This window comes from Drosophila montana, unplaced genomic scaffold (assembly GCF_035044405.1).
Source record: "Drosophila montana isolate Dmon_TW-CO22-7 unplaced genomic scaffold, ASM3504440v1 contig_402_1, whole genome shotgun sequence".
NCBI lineage: Eukaryota > Metazoa > Arthropoda > Insecta > Diptera > Drosophilidae > Drosophila > Drosophila montana.
This window is the reverse complement of record NW_026998739.1, coordinates 1767474-1795432: the sequence shown is the minus strand read 5'-3', so window position 1 is coordinate 1795432 and position 27959 is coordinate 1767474. Positions and strand designations below refer to the sequence as shown.

Here is a 27959-nt window from a genome sequence, read left to right as displayed (position 1 = left end):
TTAGCACATTTTCTATTCTGACAGAAGCGCGATTTGCGGTCAAATGGATAAATCCGGCGACCCCCTTTAGAGCAACCCCCTCACTCCGTGGCTGGCTTGTCACCAAATGGAAATTGCAAAGCAAATTATCTGCTACAAATGTTGTTTGATAAATATCATTAAATATGCAACATTTACACATGTCACAAGTTCATAATTTATGAAACACTCAATAGGCCAACAGCATCCAAAAAGGCCATGAGACACACATACCCTCCAGCCCCTCCACTCCTCGCCCGAGTTGAGTTATGTTGGGCCATCTGGGGAGCAAGTGTCAAAGAATTTTCGTTGCCCAAAATAACTTGCATAGACTTGTTGTCTCTTTTATGCACACTATGTCTATCTCACTCTTTCTCTCTCTCTGTCTGGCAGTGTCAAGTGCATATTTTAGTAGCTGTTGTGCATAACTAAACAGTTTTCATTAACTTAATTGATTTGCCCGTCGTCTATACCTTTTTGGTCACAAAAACCCATATTTTATTTACCATATAAATATATAAATTTATGTATAAATGTTGGTTATAAAAAAGGCTAATCAATGCTTAAATTCTTGTGTCAAGCGAAAAATTATACAATATTATTTAGTTGTATTTAAAGCTAAGCAACGCGCTTAACATTAAGCGCATATTATGTTGAAAAACGAAGTTAACATTATGTTAGGCATTACAGTCTTTAATAGTATGCTAATTGGCTGTCTTTACCAGCATCGTGTTATTAAGAACTGATATTTCCTTAACATAATGTTATGTGCTGTATAAGTTTTATGGAGCTTCAATAAATAGTTGTATAGTTTTACTTCATAAAAGCTGCTTATTAACAGCTTTGGTCATCGCTTCTCAATTCAAAGTTCGAAATGACATTCATGGTAAAGCCATAAAAATGTGGCCACAAAATGGCTGCCCCTCCCACTCACAAGCATACATACGTAATCAATACAGCCCAAAAGCAGGCTACAAAACAACAATTCAAGAACTAAAAAAAATGAACGCAAAAACGGCAAATTTAATGGGCAGCGGCAGCCGGAGTAGGAAGAGCAAAATACAAACGCCGGCCGGCGCAAGAGCTAGTGAGAGGAACATATATAGAAAGAGCACGCACAAACACACACACACACACGAGCACATGCATACGGACGGACAAAAGCGCACATGTTGCCAAAGGCAGCAATTGAGATGGAGTTATACAAAAACAGTTAACTGCGTGGAGAGAGCATGTGTGTGTGTGAGTGTGTTAGTTTGAGTGAGAGAGAGACAAGCACACACAAGCAGCATCACAAGCGACGCGAACGTCGACGTCGACGATTACGACGCACGAATAAGTTGTCAAAAACAGCGGCGACGGCAGCAGCGACAGCGGCAAACCCAAAGCGCCAAAAAATGTTGCCAAACTATCAAAGTGAACTTTTCGTCTGTGCAAAGGGAACGGAGTGGGGAGGGGGAGGGTTTGTTATAATATAGATTACACAAACGCGCACACACACACACACAAGCAACACATATGAAGTAAAAGAGGAAACGCAACTAGGCAAAAAATAAAAATAAATAAAATACAGTAAATGCACTGACAATGTGTGTTTGTCAGAAAGATAGAACCAGAGAAAGAGAGAGGGCAGTAGAGCAGCGACTAGATAAAAGAGTAAAACTCTGACGAAACTTTTAGATATATTTATTTCAAATGTAGCCAAGGCAACAACAGCACAACAAAAAAAATTCCTAGATAAGGTTCACTGAGCCAGCTTGAAAAGTTTGGCAAGCACTGCACATGAAACTGTTTTTTTTTACTCCCTAGCAATTAGTTGGCAATTTAAAGTTGCCAAACCGCAGTGGCTGTAAAACTGTGGCTTGCACAAAAAATTAAGTGAGCGCGGCTCATCAGAAGATCACAGAAATGGCGGGCTTATGAAATGAGACAGGAAACGTGGAATTTAAGAGAATGTGAATTGAAGTTGAGTGTCCATAAATTAATATGCAATGCATTCTATATTTATTTACTTGCAGTACTTACTTAAGTTGTTTGTGCCAAAAGTTGTTCCTCTAAGTTGCTATACAAATGAAATGTTACTAAACTTTGTAGCTAAACATTTCAGTATTTTAATTCAATTTGAAAATTTAAGAAATAGGTTGAAATATTATTTTTAATAGTCAGCGAAATATATGCTTTTCACTGGCAACATGTTTATGTTGCTAGTCTCAGCAAAATGTTGCTAAGGCTAAGGAGTTTTCATTTTTGATTGTCATTAAAACGATTTTAGCTTAATTTAACTTGTTTAAATACATTTTCTGTTTATGTGCTAAGCACGCTTCCTCTTTTTGAGATTCTTTTTTCACGACTTTTCCCATGGCTCATTTCCAAAAGCCAACAAATTGCTAACAAATTTTTTATGTAGATGAAAAGTTTTTCACTTGATAAGCTGCTTAGGGCTGCGGCTAGGACACGCCCAAACTCCTCAAAAACGCAGAAAAAAATATGTATGTACATATATTTAAAACTTAAGCTGCAACACAATTTTATATCGTGCCTCCTTTTTTTCTCTTTGAGTAAATTACTTCAAAGTCGTTTTTGGTCTTAAAAATGATTATTTTATGAATTTGCACTTCATCAGACAGCGACGGCGGCGGCAGGCAACAGGATCTGCTGCAGGACCTTGCACAAAATGACGATGGTTAACCGCAGACCGCCGGGCAGGCAGTTGTGGCTTGAGTTAGTGGGCGTGGCGGTGGGGCTGAGCCCACCGAACACGTGGCCCTTAAAGTTGCCAAGCGAACAGGCTCCTCGTCTACATGCCTACATTTAGCCCGGACAATTTAAGGCCAGTTGCTGCCGGGCAAGCTTTTAGCCGTGTGTTTTTTGGGTTTTAGGCCAGTTCTCGAAGGACATAAAAGAGGCCACAGGACCATAAACAAAATATATGTATATATTCAAAGAAAGAAACAACTATTGCGAGGCATTGCAGCATTTTTTTCATGCAATTTTATTAATGGAACTTTTATGTTGCAGCTTATGCATTTTCTTTTGCTGTTGCTGCTGCTTCTTGCTCTTATTTGTTGTGCATTTTCTTTAAAAAATTTGCCCAATTTGTAGCAAGGAAATGGGCAGAAAAAGGGAAAATAAAAAGAAAAGCAGCGAAACGAAGAAGCTGTGCGTGGCTTGTGTATTTGCTTTGCAGCGCATTATTGAGTTGGGGACTTTGTGGACGACTAACCCACATCAATTTAAGTTAAATCCCAAAAACTATTATCATTTTAATCAAATCAAGCCGCAAGGCAGCAACTAAAACGACAACAAGATTAGAGAGAGAGAGCAGCAGAAAGCAGAAGGCAATACACGCAGGAATAGCAAAAAGCCGGAAGTGAGAATAAAAACCAACTGTAGCTAAAAAAAACTGACGCGACTAGGAAAAACCCCTGTATGCCATTGTCACAATAAAGAAGCCATAAAAAAAGTAGGTTATGCTAGGATATTGAAGAACTAAGCGTATTACATACTAATAAGATATTGAGCCACGTGCGAAATACGCTCGGTTCTTCGATATCTTTTATGTCATACATATAAATATTATTTATTATATCAGAGGAGAATCGAATATATAGTCAAAAACTAAGTTAGGAACTTATACAAAAGCATTTCAAACTTGGTTAAGATTAAAACCATTTTCGGATATGAATTATTAAATGAAAAGAACATTTAATGATTTTTACATCAATCAAATTCGTAAAAGTAAACGGAAATTCAAAATATATTCAAATTAAAGCTAAATGTAGTTCTATTAATTATTAAAAACTAGAGGGATAAAAACTATAGGGATACTTTATTAATATGTCCTGTTTTGCTGGAGAACTTTGATTTGATATGAGTGCATTTTTTAACAATGTCCCACATCAATAATATCTAAAATAGAAATGTCAGCACTTTATAAAAACATTCAAATTTTTAAATGAAGCACAGCTGTTATAAATTTATTTTCTACCAAAAATATTTAGAGATTTTCATATTTTAATTGCACACGTTCGCAATATATAAATATAATAAATAATTATCGAAAAAAGTGCCCTAAATATCTACCTGTTTTTCTCAGATGTTCCAGACCAAACATGAGCTCAATTTCTGAAATTCTCAAGCAACTGCAAACAAAAAGGCATAAATTATACCTATATAATAAATAGGAATAGAAAAACTGACTTAATTTTACCTAGATGGTATTATATTGATTGATATGATATGACATTATATAAGAAAACATGCTGTCTTTACTTAGGACATACTTTTTAAAGAGCCTTTTGAAATTCTGTAGCTGATTTAAATGCAAATTTCAGTAGTTTGCAACACTGTTTTGCTCTCGGCAATTGTCAACTGTTTGCTCTAAAATCTAATGTAAACTTGACTTTTCCCCGTTGCCTATCAGCAAAATGGCGACATCATTTTCATGTATATATATATATACAGGGTATACAAAAACGAAATGGAAAAATATTGTAGGGCAAAAGGAAATGAGAAAGCGGAGCGCGTTAAAGCCAAGGGAAGAGTAGAACAAACATAAAGTGACCAAGCCAGCGAACAGCAAGTGCGGGGTTCCTGGACAGCAAAAGGACTGACAGGACGACGTTAACTAGGCAAAAGGAGGGGAGCTGCATGTGGGCAGAGCGGAAGGGTAGGTGCGGCAAGGGAGAAGGCGACGGCTCGTTAAAAGCAAACGCCAGGTGAAAAGCGGTTTGGGAAATGAGAAGCAAAACGAGAGGAAAGAAAGAAAACGCAGTGCAGTTTCTTTTTTTTTTTTATGATATTTTTCTTTGGCTTAAACATTTGTCGGGGTGTTGCATACTTTATGGCGGCGTTGCTGTTAATGAAGCAGGAAATATGCGTCAGCATCAATATGTAGCACAAGCGGGCATAAAAGAAGAAGCAGAAGGCGAAGCAGTGGACGAGGAAGATGAGAGGAGGCTATGACAGGATGTTGAAGCCAAGTCGAACAGGTGCAATGGCGGCAGTTGCGTTAGATAAGCGCCGTATGCAGATAATAGATAAGTGCCAGGTAAAGCAACTTGACATACAACCTGAGCCTGAGCCTGAGCCTGAGCAGCTGCACGAGGCAGGCTGAGCGGGATGAGCGGGATGAGCAGGAGCCGCAGCAGCGCCAGCCTGAACGGATCCCGTCAAGTGTGTGTGCACATGAAATTGATTGCAACTGCAACTGATTGCCAGTCGAGGCGCATTTGCTGCGATTACAGCCAACGGCTAAAGCAAAAATAATCCAGCCTCAAATTAACTTTGAACACTTTCCAAACCAAGCAGCATCCATTTGTTTGTAAAGATTGTAGTTGGCTTAAAGAGCGCTAGTTATTTCTAGGAGCAACTACTAAATACCAAAAATTAATTCCCTCTATATAGATCGTATTCAGATTGTCGTCTTTAGGAATTTAAACACATACTCCCTCACGTTTGCTGTGGAGGTCTATACTTATATTGGGTACATATTTTAATAGTTAAAAAAGATTTAAATATTTACTTAAATTTGAAAATTAATACATTTCTAGTACTTAAAATATGTATTGTAAAAAATGAAGTTAAATTTAAAAAACATATATATATATCTCAAATATATATATATTCATGATTAAATGAATCTCTTTGACAAGCTAAGCTTTAAATTTATATTAAATTTGAAATTTGTACTTCATCATATTTGCCACAAGGCTAATGTTGAAACGTAAAATTGAATTAAATTTTGAAAACTTGTCCTTGTCCTTTTTTGCCACTTAACTTTGTGAAATTGCAACATATGCGACGCACTCGAAAACATGCAACAGAATGTGTAAATTGCATTTGTTCTACAATTAAATACATGACAAACTTTTCATGTAAGCAAACACGCACACACGCACAAATTTGTTGGTAAAAGTCAGCACAAAGCCAACAAAGGTATGTTAATTAATTAAATTATTAAATAAAAATCGAGACGGAATGTTAAAGTACCGTCCGTTCTGTTTGCTTTCACTGCAAATTAAATAAATATAAATATATCTTCATGCGTATTGCTCTTTGACCTTTTAGCAAACCTAAGGGAAAACTTATAAGTGAAACATTCATTTGAATTTACAGACTGATATAAAAGAGAAAAATTGTATTTTTTTATTTCAAAACATAACATATTTCGCATAACAGTTTGTTAACAGCAAATGCCTAACAGAAAATGTTAATGAAGAGTTAAGAAACGTCATTAACTTCAATTAGATGTATTAAAGAAGAAATACTTTTAGTATATTGAATGCTTTTCAAATTCGCTTAAAACTTTGCAAAATGATTTTAGTTGAAAGCAACTGCAATTATTGAAGGCAGACATGTGCCCCATCTGTGATTCCAGATTGATTTTACACACGACTTAATGCTAAACTACTCAAAATAATTAAATAAATTTCAGCGCAGGGAGACACTGAGAGAAAGAGAGAAAAAGAGAGTGGGAGTGGGAGAGGGAGGGGCGTCAACTATATGGTCGCACGTTTAAAGAAATAAATTAACTAGACACAAAACATAGAGACTCGACTCTACTCAGGTCGCAATTGGACTCGAGTCGCTGGCGCATTTTGCTGAAAGAAAGTTTAATGAGTGCCATAAAATTTGTTGACTCTCTGCACACCGCGGCAGACTGTCGGACAGACAGACAGACAGACAGACAGAGGCAGAGAGACAGGCAGGAAGACAACGGAAGTGTAAAGGCAGGGAAAGCAACTTGGTTTGGAACTGTGGCTATCGTCGTTAGTCTATGGCGCCCATTTGATAATAAATCCTGTACCCATGTATACAGACACAAACACACAGACAGACAGAGAGACAGACAGACGGAGAGATGGGCGGACAGACACACAGACACAGTAAAAGCAGCCAGCAAGTGGCAGCTTGGGCAAAACCACCAAATCCACCCACACATGGTTCGGCTTTTGTTTATGCACTGGTCCCACAAGCATTGCTGCTAGGGATGAGCGCGTGTCGTGTCACGAAAGCGCTCGTGCTTTAAGAATCTATATATTCGTGTAAGATATGACCTAGACCTAGAAGATATACAATTTTTGCTTTCAAACAGAACATTATGCTTTCAGCAATTGCAACGTTAGCTTATCAAATTATTTTAGATTTCTTAAACTTTTAAAAAAATTGTTAATCTGAAATGATTGAAATTATCTTATAGCAAAAAAGAAAATAAATCCTTTTTATTTTATCTAAATTAAAATTTTTAAAATTATCTGAAAATAACACATATTTTTTTATTAAAATCACAAAAAGCCAAACATTTTTAATTTAAATAAAATTAACGTTATTTGTATCGTAAAATATAATAAAAATAACCCCATGAATTATCCATTTGTTTTATGAGAGATTTTAGCAGTTTTTGTTGGTACAAAAATTATTTTGTTCTAAAATCTGTAGTTTAAAAGAAGAATAAGAACTATCTACATATTTTAATAGAATAAAAATCGTTAGAATAATCGCATAATCGTCTAAATGATATTTCTATTTTACAAACAAATATATCCTTACGATATTTTTTGCTTGTATTATTTAAATATTTTGTGCTCGTATAAAATATTATTTTAGTTTTTTGTCTTTATATAAAAAAAGTTTTCATCATATAATTAAAAAATGATAAATATTTCAAATATAATTTAAATTTATAATTTAATTTAAAAAACTTTAAATATTTAAATTTAAAATTATTTATTATTTTTTAAAATAAATTTTTAATACTTTTTTTTTTGCTTATTTATAGCTTGAACTCGTGCAACTTTTAATTACTATTTTGCACCGTTACCTTGCTCTCTAGCTAGGTATCTAGTATCTTTCCTCTGTCTCTCTTGCTCTCTCTCTCCCTCTGAATCGGTGTCTCTCTCACTCTCGCTTGTAGTCTGGGAAGCTCCTTCGTCCAGCACTTGGCGGCTTAGCGCGCCCGACTGCCTTTCACTCCCGCTGCCTTTGCATAGTTGGCATTGGGGAGTTAAGTAGACTTTTGTGTTATAAATTAGGCGTGCCAATGTGCATGAAGTCGTTCTCATCGTCATCGTCGTCGTCGTCGTCGTCGTCGTCGTCGTCGTCGTCGCCTGCCTTTTGCTTTTCCTTCACACACACATGCACACACACACACCCACACACTCACACACATCCTTTTCTATACTGGCATAGCCTGAGATTCTCTTGCTCGCTTTTCAGTTGCCCTACTGCTTACGGCTCGGTAGTTAGTCTAAATATGCATATGAATATGAAATTAGTCGCATGTGTCGTCCGTGTCCTTGTGTCCTTGTGTCCGCTTGTGTGTCCTGTGACTACTCCCAGAATTGAATTGAATTGAATTTTGTATGCCGAGGCAGCTTGTGTCGGCCCCTTTTGTAAAAAGGATTCTCATGCGCAATTTAATGTTTGTACAAGTTGTTAAATGATTCATGATGAGCCACAGGAAAATGCCTTGAAAACCTCGCCTATTCTTTTATTCGGCATGCAAATCAAACCTTGAATTTTAAAGCAATTCGCTATCAAAATTGTCAATATCTTTCCACAATATTTACACTATAAAACAATTTTAAAATTTAGTTTTGAAATCATCTTATGATAAATTCATACCCTGTTTTTTTTGTTTAATGGCTTACATTAAATGAAGCTTACGCTATTTATCTTTATATTTTGTCTACTTTTCTTAAAGTTGCATTACTTTGAAAGGCTTTGATCTAATTTAGTTAAGAAAGTTAATAAATCGACCGATAGACAGTTATTTAAGTATAAAACAAGCGACCCTTTTGGCTCAAAATCTTAACCGAAAGCTGATTTAAATGTTAATAGAATGGCAAACACTGAGAAAAACAAAAATGAAAAAAAAAATTGCACAACATGGCGAATATTCTTAAACTTTTTGCATACATGTCTGCCGCGTCGTGGGTAAAGTGTTGCAAGCAGCCATGAGGAGGGGTTGGTTGTGCGGGGGGGGGGGGGGGGGGGGGAGATAGTATTGGTAACGAGAGGCGCAGCATATTTGCATAAAATTCATAACATATGCCACAGTCGGGGCCTCGAAGAGGAGGAGCCTCTGTGGCTTGCCGGCCGGCTTCTGCTGCGAATATCAGGCGGAGGATATGGCAGGGGGGGGGGGGCGATGGGGCGGGGAGCAACTCCCTAAAGTAGGCAACGAATGAACGGAACGAACGAACGAACGGTAAACAGCTGCGCCACGTCGTCATCATATTTGCTGTGTAGGTACGCCTCTGCCCCCTCTGCTCCTGCCGAACCTTCTTCCTGTTAAAAAAAATAAAATAAGAAAGAAAACCCAAAAGTAAATAAATAGACATGCACGAGCGGGGGACTCGATTTGGGTAGAAAACATAAAAATTGAAAATGTTTAAGGCCCCAAGCGTTTGCCAAGGCTTTTTTTCCAATATCTTTTTGCTTCTGTTTTTAACTGCGAGTATGTGCCCAAGCATCAGCAAACTTTTGTAATCAATAAGAAACATGATTAATTTACAAAGTGAGAAAAGAAGTTCACAGAATCAGAACTTCAACTGATTTTATTTCTAGCCAAAAATTTAATTTGTATTTTCCCGCTTGTTTTGTTTCCTTGCATTTATTAGCACAAGTGTGTTTCTACTTAAAGAAATATATTTAATTTCTTTTAAACATTTCAGTTATATTTAGCTGAGAGTTTAATCTGATGTAAGCCACAGAAAAATGCGCCTCCGTTACAGATGTGTAGGAGATGTGTCTTTTTAAATTCCTATCTTTTTCTTCAATTTATACAAAACGGCCTTCTATGCGATTCTCAAAAAAACATGTAATGCCTACAAGAATGTTGAGCTTTCACTTTCCATTGGGCTTACACTCTAGCCTCTCTATTTCTGATAGCTAATGTGAAGCGTTCTCTTGTATGTCACGAGTTGGGTAACTTTTTAAAACTCACTAAACTTTAGACAACACGTTTTCTCACTTAATATTATAATTAATGATCGCTTTAAAATTTCGAGCAGCTGGTTCTATTCACTAGCACAAATCAAAAAGTTTTCATTTCCATGTCAGCTGTGAAAATTTCCACCCGCTTTACAATATGCCGGCCAGACTCCTTGGCGTATGCAACGCAATTTTATTTATGACAAAAAATGTACTTTTTATTTATGTGGAATGAAAAACGTGTCAGTTAAATTAATTTTCTGGTCACAGGACATCAGACGCACAATGTTGACCCTTTTACAGCTGTGCAAGGCGAAGGAAGGAAATGGGAGCGGGCGCTGAGGGTGCCGCCACAAATCTGCTGTGTTTTTGGGATGTTTTTATGCTTTTGCTGCTGCTGCCGCTGCTGCTGCTGTTAAAATTTATTTGTCTTATAAATTTTGTTAGCATCTCAACTGAAGAGCCAAAAAGCGAGTCCAGAATCCAACGCTGGACCAACATTTAATTATTTTATTTCTCTGGCTAGATGGACACTCGCACAGTGCTGCCAAATAGTTTATGCACACAAGAAAAATGAATGAAGACAAGTCAGCAACAGACAAATAGACGAGCAAAAAGCTTGACAAAGTTTTTGTTGTCCCTTTTTTCTATTTTTGGTCTACGGCCATTGCCTAATTTATATATTGTTGTTGTCTCTTGTGGGTGACGTGCTCTCTTTCCCTCTCTTTGGCTGTGTGTGTGTGAGTGTAGCTTTAATGTGCGGCCATTTAATCTAAAGCTACCACAATTTGTCTTTGGTCTAGCTGCTGAGCTTTAACTGTTGATTTTATAACAGAGTTTGGAATTTGCAAAGTTTGAAATTTATTTTTTCGTTTGCTGTTTTATTGGCTTAGAAATAAACGTGTTTTTAAATTTGTCTTAAAATGTGTTTAAATATTTTCTAGTATTTACAAATTCTCTACAAATTCTCCACTTAAAAGTGCAATTACCCAAAATGTATCCGAGCTCAATTTTATTGGTTCCGTTAACGCTCACTCTCTTAGATGCACTTAGATTACATCAGCTGCATTAAAGCAGCGCTTAAGCCATTGCCTAAAAGCGTGGCTTGTCTTCTCTTTCTCTCTCTCCCGCTGTTCTGCTCAGGTTTGGCAGGCTAAGTGAATCTGAGCATTACACTTCCAGTGTTGTTGTTGTTGTTAGTTTGAAAAGTGGTTCAACGTCACGGCGACGGCGGCAAAAGCAAAGCAGCTTAATCCCAGCATGTGAGCAGCTGTGTGCATATGTGAGTGTGTAAGGGACCGTGGATGTCGTCTCTTCTATAACAAGAAGTAACGATGCCCGTTAGCCTGTCCTTGTCTTTGCCTTTATGTATGTTAGCCCAAGGTATATTCTTTGAATTGCTTAAGGTGATTTATTTTAAAAAGTGTCTATTAGTTTTTAAGTATTCTGCAGAACTCACATAATATTAATTTGCAATTTTTTTCTCTGTTTATTTTACAGGTACTGCAACTTTAAATTTGTTACACAAACTACACACACCCAAAGCAATAAAAAGACTTACATGTAATCAAAATAACAAGAACAAATGTAACCAAAATCGGCATTTAAACTGATAAGGCTGTAAACAAAAAAAAAAAAAAAATTCGTTCATACATTTTTCTACTTAAACGCAACGAACTAACAAAATAGACACGCTTAGTGCTTCCAAAACTGTATAAAAGGCCGGTGCCTGAACGAGAAAGAGAGAGAGAGCGAGAGATAGAGAGAGACACACACACACACACACGCAGAGAGCACCAGCAACAGCAGCAGCTTTGACAGCGCGCAGCAAATGACAGCGAAAATGTTGCGGCCACACACAAGGGCAGCAACAATAACAAGAAAGGCAAAAGAAATTCAAGAGAGCAACAACAAACAATACAAATCGCCGCGACGCCGCTGCTGCCATCACAAGGGCAAAATCACAACGATAACATAGGCGCGTCAAAGCAAGAGAAAGAGAGCGAAAGAACGAGCGCGACAAACTTTTACAAACACTTTCCGTTTACCCCAATACACACACACCCACACATACCAATTCACATACATAAACGTTTTTTTTTCTCGGTTTTTGTTGTCTCTGTGTGTGTGTTCCTTTTTTTTGCTTGTTTGCGTGTTGTGTTCGCGACGCCGGCGAATCTAATTAAAAAAGTATTTGTATGAAGCGCGCGTTATGGCACAACAGCAACAACAACAACACCAGCAGCAGCAACACCATCAACAGCAACAACAGCAGCTGCTGCAGCAACAACAACTACTGCAGTACAATAACAATTCGTTCAACCTGAATTATAAGTAAGTTTTGAGAGTCATTACGTTGCGCTGTGTGTTCAAGCCTGAAACCCCCCACTCACCCCCTTCCCCGCACCCACACTCATTCCGTATTTGTTAGTTACTATGTGTGTGTACGTTTTAGCATGCGCCCAAAAATATTTTATTTTATTAATAAAAGCATATGCAAAATTCTACCCAACGCTAAAGCAAATATTTAAATTCAACAATTATCGCGTTTACACTACACACACGCACGCGCACACACACGCACACAATCCATTTTACCCACTCCCTTCTATCTGATCCGTAATCAGATATTTTGTTTACATGCTCTGCAAACCGTGCTGGTGTGCATGTCAAACTGTTTACGCCTAACAGAGCTGAAAGCCGTTCAATAACTGCACGTGCGATATGTTCATGGGAAGTTAACAGAATACGAGAACTTTATTGAATTCAATTAATTTTAGTTTTTTAAATTAAGAAAAAATATGCCACCTTCTCAAAATATATTTATTGATATTGAAATGTCTAAAAAAATATTTTAAATATTATTCAATCGTTTCCAAAATATAAAACAAATTTCAACAGTTTTAATTAAATAGATTAAGTTGAAGAAATTATAATACTGTGTTCTAAATGTTCTAAATGTTGCGGTGTTCTTGTATTATAATAACCTGTCTTTTAAGTTAATTTTTGTAAAAAATTAACACTTCCAGAAGTTAGAGTTGATATTTCTCGTCCTTAGACAATTCAAATTATTCAATTCATAAAAATTGGTAAAAATTTTTTTTTTTTTTTTAAACAAGTGAATTTATGTTGCAACTTAATAGTTAGGGCAATAAACCATTAAAAGTAGACAATGCCTAAATAATATAAAACTGGAAAAACTAACAAAATTCGCTGCAAGCACAATGCATGCCCAACTGTTTACATAGCACCCGCAGCGCAGCGCAGCGCATGTCAAACTGCTGTCAACTGCTGCATTACACGCCAAGCCATGTTTGTTGTTGTCCTTCCCGTTGTTGTGGTTCTCGATGTTGTCGATGTTGTTGTTCATGTTGTTGCCTGTCATGTTTGTTTGTTATTTATAATTGTGTAACCAAATCATACTGTTGTTATACACTGTTTGTACGTTAAGAAAGTTCTAAACTCTTTAACTATAATATCTATTTTTGCACTCCTCTTGCATTTTGTTGCACCTTTGCAGCATGGAGGATCCCGAACGGCGCAAAAGACGCGAACGCGAAAAATATGAACGTCAACAGGGCATTCAGAGCGACGATCGGGAGACTAGTCTGTTTGGGGAGCCGCGTCGCCTCAATCCCAACGAGGGTGATCTGGAAATAACCTCCGTCCTGGGTGATTTCGGTCATGCCCGGGACTATATGAATGCTTCCACGGTGGGCATTTATAGGCAGGCGCCGGGTGCGTCAAATGCGCGACTGCAGGCGCTGGCGAAGGGTTTTGGCAGCGCCGCCACCTCCTCCTCCTCCTCCTCATCATCATCATCAGCATCTGCTTCCTCATCCGCCTCGGTGCCTGGCCAGCTGCCCACATCACAGCAGCAGCAGCAGCAGCAGCAACACTATCAACAGCAGCAGCGGGCGCCCACCTATCTGAAGCAGGCCGATAATAAGCCGCCTTATAATGGGCGTGGCGGATATCCAGGCCAGCCCATGAAGAACGACATACCGTCGAGTAGCGGCATGGCGCCGCCACGTGGCCCGCCCAGATCCTCATCGTCGTCCTCCAACAACAGCAACAACAACAACAACTCGTCCAGCGTCACAAACAATGCCACAGCGGCACCGACGTCAGCGTCAACGTCGTCGCCCCTCGGCCCGCCCATGTCCACGCAAATGCCAAATGGCCGCGAAAAGTCCTTTCTGGGGCCACCGGCGCCGGCGCTGCCCAATGGCGGACGTTTTGTACCGCCATCGGCCAGCGGCAAGCGACCCAGCAGCACCGCAGGACTCCAGCCACCGCCACCAGAGGTAAGTCCAATAAGAGATGAGAAAATACAAATTAACATACAAATAGTTATCGATAAATAGAATAGCTACTTATCGATTATAAGGAAAACACTTAAAGAAATTAATTAATAAACCTTTTTAATAAATATAGAATTTTTTTTTAAATTTGCTTGAAAATCAAAGAAAAAACTAGAGTATTGGAATTAATATTACATAATTTAAAAAACTATTTAATTATTTTAAATAATGATAACATTAATTATGATTCAATTTAAATATCTAAGCAGATAAAACAGCATACACATTTTTTTCTCTTTCTTTTTCGATCATTACTTGTTCTGCAAATATTTAAATAAGATTTAATTGAGATTTGTAGTCCAGAAATTTTAGAAATAATTTTTTTTCGACTTAAATAAACAATTTAAAACAAACTTTAAATTCACTCTACATAGGCTAAAATTTTATGAACTTTTATATTGTATTTTATTTTATTTTAAGCTTAAAAGTGTTTTAATAATAATATAAAGTCAAATAATAATCAGGCATAAGGCAAACCTGTAAAAAGAATTTCCTTTTAGTTCTTATTAGTAAAAGTTCAAAAAATTACTACTACACAAAAAAAGATATAATTTTATTTTAAAAAAAGGCATATAAAAAAAATCATTAGCAAATAAAATCATAGAAAAATTTAAAAATGCGATATAAAAAATTACTTGTAAAATACATACATATATTTAGGTATATTTGGTTTTTTTTTTATATATATTTTTTGCCGTGCATTTATATTTCAATTCCCTATATTTTTAAAATTAATATTAAAATTTATAAAAGTTAGATATGAACCATATTATTGTATATAAATTATACTTATTACTTTATATTTATATTGGCATAATCTACATTTTGAGCGGCATTGCCAAGTGTTTAACATTCTCTTGTTCTTCTCCATCTCTCACAGAATCATATTAACAAAATAATCACCGAAATGACCAACAATTATCGCGTGACGCCGCTGACATCGATTGCGGCGACGCCGCACGCGCCGATGCGCGAGAACTACAACCTGAACGGGCCCAATAAGTTTAAATATGCATTTGACGCGGTGGATCCCATCGGTCCCCTCAACTCCCCGCCGGCGGCTGGCGCCTCCTCGCTAATGACGCCGCTGCTAGCGCCGATAGCGCCGATCACATCGCCCATTGCCCCGCTGCTGACGACGCCCCCGCAGGCCAGCCAGCTGCCGCTGCCACTGCCTCCCATGGCGGGTGCCACAACGGTGCCCCCCTCCATGGCCATGGGCGCCGTTGCGCCCATGCAGCAGCAGCTGACGCCGACGCCGCCGAAGGCGTCGCCCACGCCGCCAGTGATAAAACCCCTCAAAACAGAAAAAAATCATTCGCTGGAAAAGCAGGACTCGTGGTAAGTAAAAAAGGGGCTGAGAGGAGAAACCTAAAAAGTAGAGAATGCTGAAAATGAATGGAAAATTTTGAATATAATTGGAAAGACGAACAGAATATGAATTATATAAAATTCAATAGCCAAAAGGGGTCAAAAGATGTTGATAGAAAAATCTTTAGATACGATCAATTGAATTGTAAGCTTACAAGGACATGTATCCTTCTTAGCGCTGCATATTACGTGGTATAAATATAATGACCAACCAAAGTGTAGGGTATTGTAACCTTAGCTTTTTAATAGAACTGACCTTTGGGTATGATTCTCCTAAACTGGAGCTAGAACTCGACTTTTCTCTGTTGTTCTGTAGTCTTTTTTAGTGGGGCACTCATAATTTATTAATTAATAATTTAATTAATTTATTTAAATCCGGTTTATAATTTATTATTAATATTAATTCGTAATTTACATTATTAATCAACTGAAAATACCAGCATATTGACATACTCCTTTGCTTCACTTGCAGCCTTGAGAATGATCTAGAGCTCTCCGAATCCGATGATGAACGCAAAAAGGATAGGTAAGCAACAGTTTGACAAGCACTACGGGCACACACTATAATGCTTCCTCTCTCTCTCTCTCTCTCTCTCTCTCTATCTTGCTCTCTCCAGTCGATCAGCTGGCAACAGCAGCAACAGTTCCGAATCGGATTCCAGCGAATCGGGCAGCGAGGCCAGCAGCAAAGGTGATCCACAGCAGCAGCAGCAGCAACATTTGTTGCACCAGCAGCAACAACATCAACAGCAACAGTTGCTGCTGCAGCAGCAACAGCAACAGCGCCTTGCAGCCACCGCCAATGGCAGCAAAAAGAAATACAGCCAAACGATAATTGCAAGCGGAGCGAATACAATCAGCGGCCTGCTCACCTCCAGCGGCCTGGGTGGACCTGGTGCCGGTCCTGGCAGTGCTGTCGGTTCGACGGGCAGCGCAGCCGGCGGCGTTGTCAGCGGCAGCGGCAGCACCGGCGGTGGCTCCAGCAGTTCCGGCATGGGCACCATGAGCAGCTCCAGTTCATCGAACAAGACGCCCTCGCCAACGGACAGCAATCGCTGGAATCTGAGCCGCTTCTTTCCCAAGCCAACGAACCAGACGGCCGCCGAGAGCGTCTCCCCGGGCGTGGCCAATGCCATGGGCAATGTGAGCATGAAGGTGCCCGGCATATTGCCGGGCGGTGCACAGATCATACCCGAGTCCATTGACGTGACCACGGCGATTGTCAAGAACGAGAAGCTGCACGACGACTCGCGGCACATGGACGACGACGAGGACGAGCAGGCAGACCAACAGCACCACCAGCAGCAGCAGCAACTGCAGCAGCAGCAGCGCTACGGCGTCGGCCTGAGCGTGACCGTCAAAAAGGAGCAGCTGGAGCAACAGCAACAGCAGCAGCAGCAATTGCTGCTGCAACAGCAACAGCAGCTGACGGCGGAGCAGCTGGCGCTGGCCGGCGCTTTGCCAAAAAACCAAATCAAACGCGAGTCGCGTCTGTCCGATTCCGGCAGCGGCAGCAGCGGCAGCGGCAGCAGCAGCTCCGACAGCGCCGGCGGCAGCAGCGAGGTGTTGCCAATGCCGGGACCAGGTGAAACCCTGCAAATACCTGGCGTGCCGGCGGCCATTACCACAGTGATGCGCGTGACGCCAGCAACACAGCACAAGGCGCAGCCGAACAGCGTCACGTTGACGCCCATCGGGCCGCTGCCGGCCTCGCCAAAGCCGCGCCAGAAGAAGCCGCGCAAGAAGAAAATGTCGGCGGCAACGGCGCCGCCGCTGGACTCCAGCGACGAGGATGAGCCGGCGAGCAGCAATAAGAAGCACGCGCTCGAGCTGGCAGCAACAGCAGCAGCTGCTGCCGCCGCCGTAGCAGCAGCGGCATCAGCGTTGCCTGTGGCAGCAGCAGCAGCAGCGGCGCCAGCCATTAAGAAGGGGCGCGGCAGGCCACGCAAACAGGCGCAGCAACAACAATTGCAGCTGCAACAGCAGCAGCAGCAGCAGCAAAGCGGCAACTTAAGCAGCGCCTCGGCGAGCAGCTCGCAGGCCAAGGGACCAACGCTGACGGCGGCAAAGAAGCCGCTGGCCAAAGGTGCCGCCAGCAGCAGCAGCAGCAGCGGCACGGCAGCAGCAGTTGCAGCTGGCGGCAGTCGTAAGCGTGAGCACAGCAGCAACAGCAGCTCCAATGGCAACACGCCCACCAAAAAGCCCAATGCAGCAATGGCAGCAGCAGCAGCAGCTGCAGCCGCAGCAGCAGCCATTGCTGTGCGCGCGGCCAGCAGCAGCGACGAGGATAGCAGCAGCAGCAGCTGCAGCAGCACCAAGTCCAGCAACAGCAACAGCAGCAGCAGCGGCAGCGACACCGACATACCAGCGACAGCAGCGCCAGCTGTAACAACAACAACAGCAGCAGCAGCAGTGGCAGCAGCACAAAATCCCGCCAAAAAGCGTATTGTGAAAATTAACAAAGTGGGCGTGGCCAGCAGCAAGGCGAAGCGTCGCTTCAGCATGGGCAACAGCAGCAACAGCAACAGCAGCAGCAGCGAAACCGAAGAGCAACAGCAACACAAGCAGCAACAGTTTTTGCTGCAGCAACAGCAGCAACAACAACAACAGCAGCAGCAGCAAAAGCAACAATTGCAGCAGCAGCAGCAGCCGCCACAACAGCAACAATTGCAGCAACATCATCAGCTGCAGCAGCAGCAGCAATATGCGCCCGAGCTGACGCTGCAGTCGGTCAAGCAGTCCGCGCAGCAGCGTTTGAGCAGCAGCGATTGCAGCAGCAGCGCGAGCAGCGACAGCAGCAGCAACAGCAGCGCCAGCAGCAGCAGCGATGAGGACGATGCGCATCGCAGTGGCAAGCGCAAGAGTGATAAGAAGAAGATATGCACGCTGACGCGCATCTTCAATCCCAAAGAGGGCGGCGCCAAGAAGCAGGGTCAGGTCGTTATCATCGATCAGTCCGAGGAGCAGCTGCAGCAGCAGCAGCAGCAACAGCAGCAACAACAGCAGCAGCAGCAGCAACAGCAGCAACAGCAGCAGCAGCAAGCCAAAGAGCTTAAGCCGCGTGCCACGCCCACACAGCTGCTGGGCGCAACATTGGCATCACCGGCGCGCACCACCACACCACACCTGACTTCGCTTATGTGCAAAATCGATCTGAGCAAGCTGGCGCGTGTGCCGCCCGAATGGTATCAGAATAGCTACAGACTGTACGCAGCCGATGGCAGCCAACAACAGCAGCAGCAGCACCACCACCAGCATCACTCGCATTCGCACCACCACCAGCCGGAGAGACTGAAGACGCAGCAGAACGGACATCTGAGCAGCCGTTCGGCGGAGGGCGCCCGCACGCCCAAGGAACTGCAACAGATCTATGCGCCCAATGGCTATGTGGGTGGTGGGGCGCTGGGTGGTGCAGCTGGCGTGGCGTCGGGCAACAAGCTGCTTGGCGGCGTCAAGCATGAGCACGGCGTTAAGCCCGAGCCGGAGCTGGATGCCGGCTATGAGGCCAAGTATAAGCCGAACAGCGTCAAGCAGGAGTTCATGCTCAAGCAGGAGTTGCCCGCGCGTCGACGCAAACGCAGCTCCAGCTCCAGCTCGAGCCCCTACAAGGAGAAGAAGCGAAAAAAGGAGAAGGCCGAGCAGCTCAGCAAGGAGCTGCTGCCGGTGCCGGTGCTGCTGCCCGCCAACAATCACGAGCGATTATCGCGCGACAAGCTCGAGCTGCTGCTGCAGCAGCAAGAGAACTCCGCCAATGCCAGTCCCAACAAGCTGCAGCAGCAACACGCGCGACAATTGCCCCTGTCCCAATCACAGCTGCAACACCAGCAGCAGCAGCAGCAGCAGCAACAGCAACAGTCACAGTCAACAGGAACGGGCCAAACAACTGCCTCAACGACATCAGCAACAGTTGCTACGGCATCCACCCAACTGCCGATTACCTGCAGCGAAGCGGTGCAAACGACGCCGCCGCCGGCGGCCCCACCACCAGCGCCGCGTCTCATCTATCGCTCCCACTTTGACAACGAGGAGGAGCATGCCATCAACGACCACAAGTGAGTAACATCCAAAGTCATTGCCCGATTCCATTGATTAACTGAATGAAGAATGTCATTCAGAATGATGTACTACTGTTGAGTAGAGCACAATAATAATTAATAGTAGAATTATAATATTGAAAAATGCATTAAATTTACTTGTGGAATGCACATCATTGAAAATGATACAAATGACAAGTAGTGAGCTTTGTGTGAAACGTTTTTCCGTTGCATTCCGTTTCCTTCTATTCCCATTCATAATGACGAAAGACAACTATTAAGAAGGAAAGCTATTTTAATGAAAGATGATTGCACAAAATGAAGATTAATAAAAAAAATGTCTGCATATTGCAAATTTCCAAAAAAAATTCAGTAATTAAAGTGAAATGTCCTTCATTGAAAATGATACAAATGACAAGTAGTAAATTCTTGTGAAACCTCTATTCTGTTCTACTCCATTCCATTTTCATTCATTTTGATACAAAGTCTATTAATATAAATGATGAAAGATTCTTAAATGAAAGCTGATTCCACAGAATAAAGAAACTTAATTAAATGACGTTCAAAAATACAAACATATTGTACATTTCTAAAAAGAAATACAATATTTAAAATGGAATGCGATTCATTCAAAATGATAAAAATGGCAATTTGTAGAATTTGACAATTTGATTTCTTTTTGAAAGTTATATAAAAAAATGTTTAATTAAAATTGACTGGTTCAACATTCGAAATGACACGATTTCATTTTAGTGGAATGCAACTGGAATCAAAAAATAAATACAATTGGATCAAATAGGAATATACTTTTACAAATATTTGAGAATATGAAACGAACAGAATTTTCTTTTTTGACTTTCCGATTAATTTTAAATGACATTTAAAGCAATTTTTTGCTTTCCTGATTCAACATTCCAAATGACAAACAGTGGAATGTGACTGGAATCGTATAAATACGATTGAATAATAATATATATATTTGATTATATCAAACGAACAGAATTTTAATTTCATATTATTGTTTTTTTTGCAGGAAAACCGATCTATTGCTGCAGGAGGCAATCAGAAGAAAGCGCGCGGCTGATTCGGAGCGTGACTCGTTTAATCAAATGACGCTTTACCTGGAGGCAATTGTCTATTTCCTGCTAACCGCCGATGCCATGGAACGCGGCAACTTGAACGCCACGTGGACCATGTACAAGGACACCCTGTCGCTAATTAAGTGAGTAAAGTGTGATGCACATAAAAGAAAACTATTTGCTTTTCGATCTAAGAATATTAGTTAATTTATTTTTATTTAAATGTGTCTAATAGTCATTTTAATATTTATTATATATTCTATGCACATATGTATGTTTAATTATATATTTATATTTAACAATATATTTAATATATCACTTTCAGATACATTTCCTCTAAGAATCGACCGTATCAACAGTTAACAAATGGAAAGCACGAATCGCACAACATTGTGGCCATACTCAGGTGAGTTAGCCATCAATGAATATATAAAGGCATACGAATTTAAAGCTAATGTTTTTTTCAAACTCTCTTTTCACAGTTTACGCTGCCAATCGCTGATATCCTTAAAGCTTTACAAATTGCGACGTGCCAATTGTCGCGAAACAATAGCCAGCTGCTCGGAATTCTTTCGCTCCGGCAGGGGGGATATATTGAATGGCAATACGCCGTCCTCCATATCACCATCGAACTCAGTGGGCTCACAGGTAATACTACTAATACAACTAGAATTGAACTTATAGAAATTCAATCTATATTTATTCTGTATTCATTTTAGGGCTCCGGTTCGAATACGCCGCCTGGCAAAATAGTGCCTCAAGACATACACAATCAGCTATGCAAGCAGAATGAGTATCTCACCTATGTGAACAACGCTCATGATCTGTGGGATCAAGCCGATCGATTGGTGCGCACCGGCAATCATATAGGTAATGTTCATATCAATCTACATACATATATATAACTATTTATCGTGATAAAAAAACCCGACTGACTGACTGACTGTTGATCAACGCACAGCCCAAACCGTGTGGAATAGAAAGAAATGAATTATTTAATGTAGTTATTGATAATGAAAGTAAAAGTCGAATTGCAATGATGGGAAAGCAAGGAAGAAGCTTTTATTGGTTTCAAATTAATCGAGATTTTATAGATCTTTGTGCAAATTTTGAACTAATTTTAAGAAGCCTGTTTTTTTTATACCCTGATTAAAAAATAGGGTTTAATGTTTCTGTGCAAGTCTATGTGACAAGCAGAAGGAGGCATCTTCGATCCCCATAAAGTATATAGCCGAGTCTGTCTATCCGGAATGTATGAACGCGTCGATCTCAGAACCTATAAGAGCTAGAGTTTTGAAGCGTAGATCCTCCCTAGTGTTAGTGAAAATCTCTTAGATTTCAAGAGCTAGATTCACCTAATTCGACAGCTGGAGCTGCATTTGGTGTAGGTAGAGTGAGGTTCAGGGTATCTCCCTACTGGAGCACTCTTTTTATTAAATATTTCACTGAATCAGTTTCGAAGATCGATGTCAAAAGAAAAAATAAATCATTTTTAAGATAAGCAAAGTTTGTGGAAATATTAACGCTGCGGAAAATGGGTGAGAATCCGAATAGTTTAGATTTAAAGGCTTGGGCTGCAAAATATCCGAGTAAATATCTAATATAGCTTATATAATATAAGATTAGTACATAATGAAGATAAACCATATTAATCCCAATTATTTTCAGACTTTATACGCAAACTAGATCACGAGAATGGGCCTTTGACGCTGCATAGCACCATGCATGAGGTGTTTCGGTATGTGCAGGCGGGCCTTAAGACGCTACGCGAAGCTGTCTCGTATCCTCAGTCTCAGTAGCGATAACTTTAGCCTCAACAACGAGACCAACAGCAACAGCAACACCAACAACACCAACAACAACAACCGCAACAACATTATCATCACCACCAAACGTGTCTAAATGAAAGTCAGGCCAAACTAGCAACTATTATAATTATAATTATAATTATTATATTGTATACTAGCAGCAGCAACAGCTATAAATTTAGTTGTTTAGCTTATCAAACCTTCCAACAAACAACAACAAAAAGAACAACAACAACAACAACTTCAGCAACATCTGCAAAATGTTTGTTAATAATTTCTAGTTACGCCTTTTTATACATAAAGAATATGCACACCATATACTTATTTCCTTACGCTCAGTTTTCAATTGGTTTCTTCTTTCTTATTAAGCAATTTAAGCTTTATATTTATGCCTAGTTTTAGTTGATATTACCACACATACACACACATTATCAAAATCAAGTTATTTTATCTATATATGTTTTCTAGATTGTAGGTAAAGAAAAAACAATTATGGCGCCCAAACAAACTTTAGTTGAATTTTGTTTTCGTTTACGCATAAAATAAAAATGGCTTTTTAATATTTAAGTTAGTTAATTTTTCCTTGTCGTTTGCACATATATCTATGTATCTATAATACATAAATATATATTTATATGTATATATATACATATATATATATATATTCTCGCTGGCCAAAATGTTAATGCGCCTGAAAACAAAAACAATAGCAACAAAACTCGTAAACTCTTTATTGTATATAAGCAAGAACCAACAACAATTAAGCAAAAAAACTAAAAAAAAAAAACGTTCTTAAAATCTTAATATAAGTATGGTTTTTATTAAATTAATTTAAATGCAAATTTTTACTGTTTCGTAACTTTAAAATTGAGTTAAAAACAAACAAAAACAAAAACACACTATTTTATATAGTTATATTAATACATTATTAATTATGTTTATAATATATTATTGATTTTAAAAGTAAATTTTTAAAAGAAAGCAATCAAGTTTTTAGAACAACAATCAATGAATGAGATATATATATAATTATATTGATATTTATATATATACATATATATATATATATATATATGTATGTCTCACATATATATGCAAAGTTTTTCATTTTGTTTTATTTTGTTGTACTTTCTGTTTTCTTTTTTGTTTAAGTTTTTGCGGTGCCTCGAGACTCACAAAACAGACGCGACAACTAATAGTGCATTAGTAGTTTTTAAACAAGTTCAAATTAAAAACAAAAACAAAAAATAAAAAAATCGAAAAAACGCAGCAATAAAAACAAAAACAACTCACCTCCTCCAACCGCCCCCGTCTTCTCCCAGCCCACACAAAACGTAGCAATTAATAAAAAAGTTAACTCGCCTCCTAAAACCAAACACGTCTTCTCCCTGCCCTCGCACAAAGCGAAATCAACAATTTACATACATTGTACATATATCGGAAATATACATACATATACATATATATATACATATATTTTTAATATGCCAAAAAGCAAAGCGAAAAATCAAGTTATAGTCAATAAGCCGAAATTCGTATTAAAAACATAAACAAAAAAAAAAAAAAAAAGAAAAACAACAAATGCAATAAACTAATTGTAAGTCGTTGATGACACGCAGCAAATGGGCAGCACTATTGTGCCTAAATTGGCAGCACTTTGGCGTTAGCGAAACGAAAATCAAGCAAAACGTAATCGAAGCAAAGCGAAGCGAAGCAAAGCAAAGCGCAGCGAAAACTCAAAAATCAAAGCGAAAAACGTAACGAAAAACAAACTAAGAAAACGGTAAGCAAAATGCAAAAATTTAATAAACATATATATATATAGTTATATAATGTACTTATACAATATGTGGTTCTGGGGAAACAAAGCATTAACTTTCAAAAATGAAACCATAACGTTTAATGATAGTCAAATTTTAAGTTACCACTTAACAACACTGCAAAACTCCGAGTTCGGCTAGACGAATTTTCAAAAAATACCCTTGCAGGCGGGCTTGTAACAAATTGCTCCTATGGCAGCTACTTATATATACTATATATAAATACAGATATAGTATTCGTGATTCTCAATTCGGAAAGGCAATTCATAACTAGATATACATATTTCAACTTAACGACCAGTAGTTACACTATCGATAACCGATCTGTTTCTTTTAGAAACTGTTACGTAAGGCGTGACAAACCAGACATAACCTCTGCAAGGGTATCGCAAATCGAGAAAATTAACAACATGAAATATCGTAGTGCGCAATTTTATTGTGCAATATGTGCAACATTAATTCTAATTATTATTAATTATACTTGCCCATATATACATGCATGCACATGTGTGTATGTGTGTATGTATGTGCATATGTATTGTTAAAATTTCCGACGCTGTAAATAAAAAGCAACTTTACGAACACAATTACATACACACACACACACAAGCGCGTACGTAGACGCATACACACGTACATTTGCATATGTATATCGATAAATATATATACATACACATATACATACAATATATAAATATATATATATATATATTTTTATATATATACAACTAAAAGAAAAACCATGAATTATAGTTAAATTTTTTCAAAACTGCAACAACAACAAAACAACAAGCAGCAATCTTGCAATAAATATTACAAATAATAAATTTAAAAATCATTAAAAAATAAAGAAAATACAACAAAAAGAAAAAAAAACAAACAACAAGAGGAAACGAAAATGCGCCTAGACGATTTAAGAAGCGAAACATAGTTAATAATTATATTTTGTTAAGCGTTATTGTAGTGCAAAATATAAGCAAAACGAACCGTAAAAAACCAACAGAATTAAGTTTTAAGCTCGACAAAAAAAAAAAACAAAAAAAAAAGGAAAGAAAACGAGAAACAGCAACAGCAAAATCAACAATTGATAACAAAACGAAACTGTTCATTAACATAGTAAAGGTAACAAATGATACATATATAAGTAATAAAAAAATATATATTATATATTTTGTACAAATGACAAAACGAGTTAAAAACAAAACAACAACCGCAGCAGCAAAAACCAAGTACACTTATTAAAGTTTAAGCAACAAAACAAAACAAAACCAACAACAAACAAGAACAACAACCAATTTAATATGCAATTACCGTAACAGTAGTTGATAAATCAAAATAAAAAAACCAAAATTGTAACATTTAAAAAGGCCGTTTACTTATTTTAAATTGCGCGCGCAGCAGGTTTTCCATTTTTACCGCCACACCGCAACCTCATTGCCGGCGAATTCATTTGGAGTCAACAACATCATGTTAAACTTAACAGGACTGAGCTAATTTTACAGCTGCTGTTAAGAAAACAGCTAAGCAAATTGTCGGCGCTGCATATAGCAGAAAAATAACCGTTTACTGTGCTGTAAAGCGCCGTTGGCAAACTTTAACCATTTTCAACACTTGCTTTCTTGTAGTTTTGCCGTGTGCTTGTGGCGCAGCTTTTTTAAACATTTTGTAATTTTTTTCTTATTTTTGTTTTGTTTTTGTTTGTGTGCCTAACTTTTCTTATTAAGTTTGTATTAAACAATCAAGCTGGCGCTCAAGGCACAGCCAAAGCGCAACGAACCAACAATAAATACCTTTGCAAGAATTCGCGTGCATATTTGTTGTTTGCGCGCCATTTTGATTTCAAGCTGTGCACGTGTCTCGCTTGTTTTGTTTTTGTGTGCAACATGGAACAAAAAAGAAGAGTAAATGTTGAGGCTGCAATTGCTGCGGCAGCGAATTATCAAAGCAAAACTCAACGTCGCAGGCGCCAGCGACAGAATCAAAAACGTCGCGCCGAGGACAAGCTATGTGAGACCTGCTTCCGTCAGTCCCAGTCAGTCGATGGCAGAGCCAAACTGGAAAAGGACGTGCAGAATGAGAGGGCCGCCAAAAAGAGCGCGCGGCGCAGCAAGCGGCGCAGTCGCAAGCGCAGAACGAAAGCAAACGCTATGGCGCAAAGACGCGCATCCGAAGCTGCTGAACTGGAAGCGATAATACGGGAAAATCCAACACCCCTCTCCTCGTTGAACAGCTCGTTCGGCTCGGTGGAGTCGACGTTGGAAAAGCCGCTGATATTTGATTTTGCTGAATTGCTGCGTTCGCCGGCCGAGCAGCATGTAAAAGCAGAGCCGGAGCTAAATGCAGGCGAAGCCTGCAGCGAGAGCGCACAGTGGGTCGCCGATATAAAGAAGCAACTTTCCAGCAACCAACTGTCGTCAGCTCAATTGCCTGGCATACAACCCTGGTCCCCGCTACCCAAACCGTCCACAATACAGGTGGCACAGTGGGCAAACAAAGATGCCAGCCAGACAGAAGTCCCGCAGTATCGGGGTCAACAGTGGGCAGACGATAAAGTTTATGAGCAGCAGCCTGAAATGAATTCCACTCATCAGGCGTGGATCCAGGAGAATCCATTTGCGCAAGTACCAAATTGGCATTGGGTTCAACATTTTGAACAAGCTACAGCGCTGACAGAGCAGTGGCACCACTGTAGCGCACAGTGGCCCGCTGTCAATAGTGGGCCGTACATGGCTGCTGGGCCGGACGACACTGCCAACTATCATGGAAGTGTTTATTATATGGAAACAAACACCTACACGCAGTGTTCGCTCAACAATAACAACCATGCACAGCAACAGCTGCCGCTGGAAAGTCAACAACAACAACAGTATCAGCATACGAGTGGCGTTCAGTGTATTAAGAGATGCCGTGTAGCACAGTATCCAGACGCTGTTCACCCTCCACATCCGTTTCAGGAGCAGCAACAATATCTGACGTACTGGAATCAGCTAGCGTAAGGTAAGTCTCTTAATTTGTATTCTACCGCTCTTATACATCAATGCACTCTTGTGCATGTATGCGCAAACTTGTAGTTGTTAAAGTCTCCGAAGCAATGCAGGTTGCGTGCACTTTGAAAGCTTTACAGCTTTTATTAAGTCTACAAATTTTTGAGCATAAAATACCAGGCAACAACAGCTTGTGGCTGTAAAAAGCTGCATAGGTTTTGCAAGTGCTGCAAGAACTTTGCAGTTTTAAAGTAAAGTAGCAAATAGTTTAACTATTTGAATATAATGTTCTACGGACAATACCTTAGTTTATCAGGCAAATGTCTCATCAGCAGAATAACTGCGTACAATATTTATTTTTGAGCAGTTGCCAACAAACGTAAAAAAAAAATTTTTATTAATATGTTTATTGTGAGAGCAGCTATTAAATATCGACCAAAACATTTGGGGTAACAATCATATAAGAAGCTACAGTTATAAGGGGACTGGTAAAAATGTGAATTATTTTAATTACTGTTGTCTGCACAGTTTTGCTACGCGGCAGT

At 39.6% G+C, this 27959-nt stretch overlaps 2 protein-coding genes across 4 annotated transcripts in view; one reads left to right on the top strand and one right to left on the bottom strand.

The window, feature by feature from the left end:
- lilli (lilliputian) overlaps positions 1–25531 on the top strand; it is a 104751-nt gene extending 79220 nt beyond the window's left edge. The window contains exons 2-12 of one of the 3 annotated variants that reach the window (XM_064698019.1): positions 11455–12288; positions 13475–14261; positions 15199–15659; positions 16162–16215; positions 16307–16399; positions 17669–19741; positions 20757–20945; positions 21128–21208; positions 21285–21450; positions 21522–21672; positions 22471–25531. In XM_064698019.1, the coding sequence (XP_064554089.1) occupies positions 12167–12288; positions 13475–14261; positions 15199–15659; positions 16162–16215; positions 16307–16399; positions 17669–19741; positions 20757–20945; positions 21128–21208; positions 21285–21450; positions 21522–21672; positions 22471–22601 (4308 nt within the window). In that variant the 5' untranslated portion in view covers positions 11455–12166 and the 3' untranslated portion in view covers positions 22602–25531. Of the gene's footprint in view, positions 1–11454; positions 12289–13474; positions 14262–15198; positions 15660–16161; positions 16216–16306; positions 19742–20756; positions 20946–21127; positions 21209–21284; positions 21451–21521; positions 21673–22470 lie in introns of all 3 variants that reach the window. The other 2 variants (XM_064698017.1, XM_064698018.1) reach the window with 2 other exon arrangements.
- LOC135439312 (uncharacterized) overlaps positions 1–27959 on the bottom strand; it is a 118295-nt gene that overhangs the window by 69032 nt on the left and 21304 nt on the right. The gene's annotated exons all lie outside the window — the stretch shown is intronic.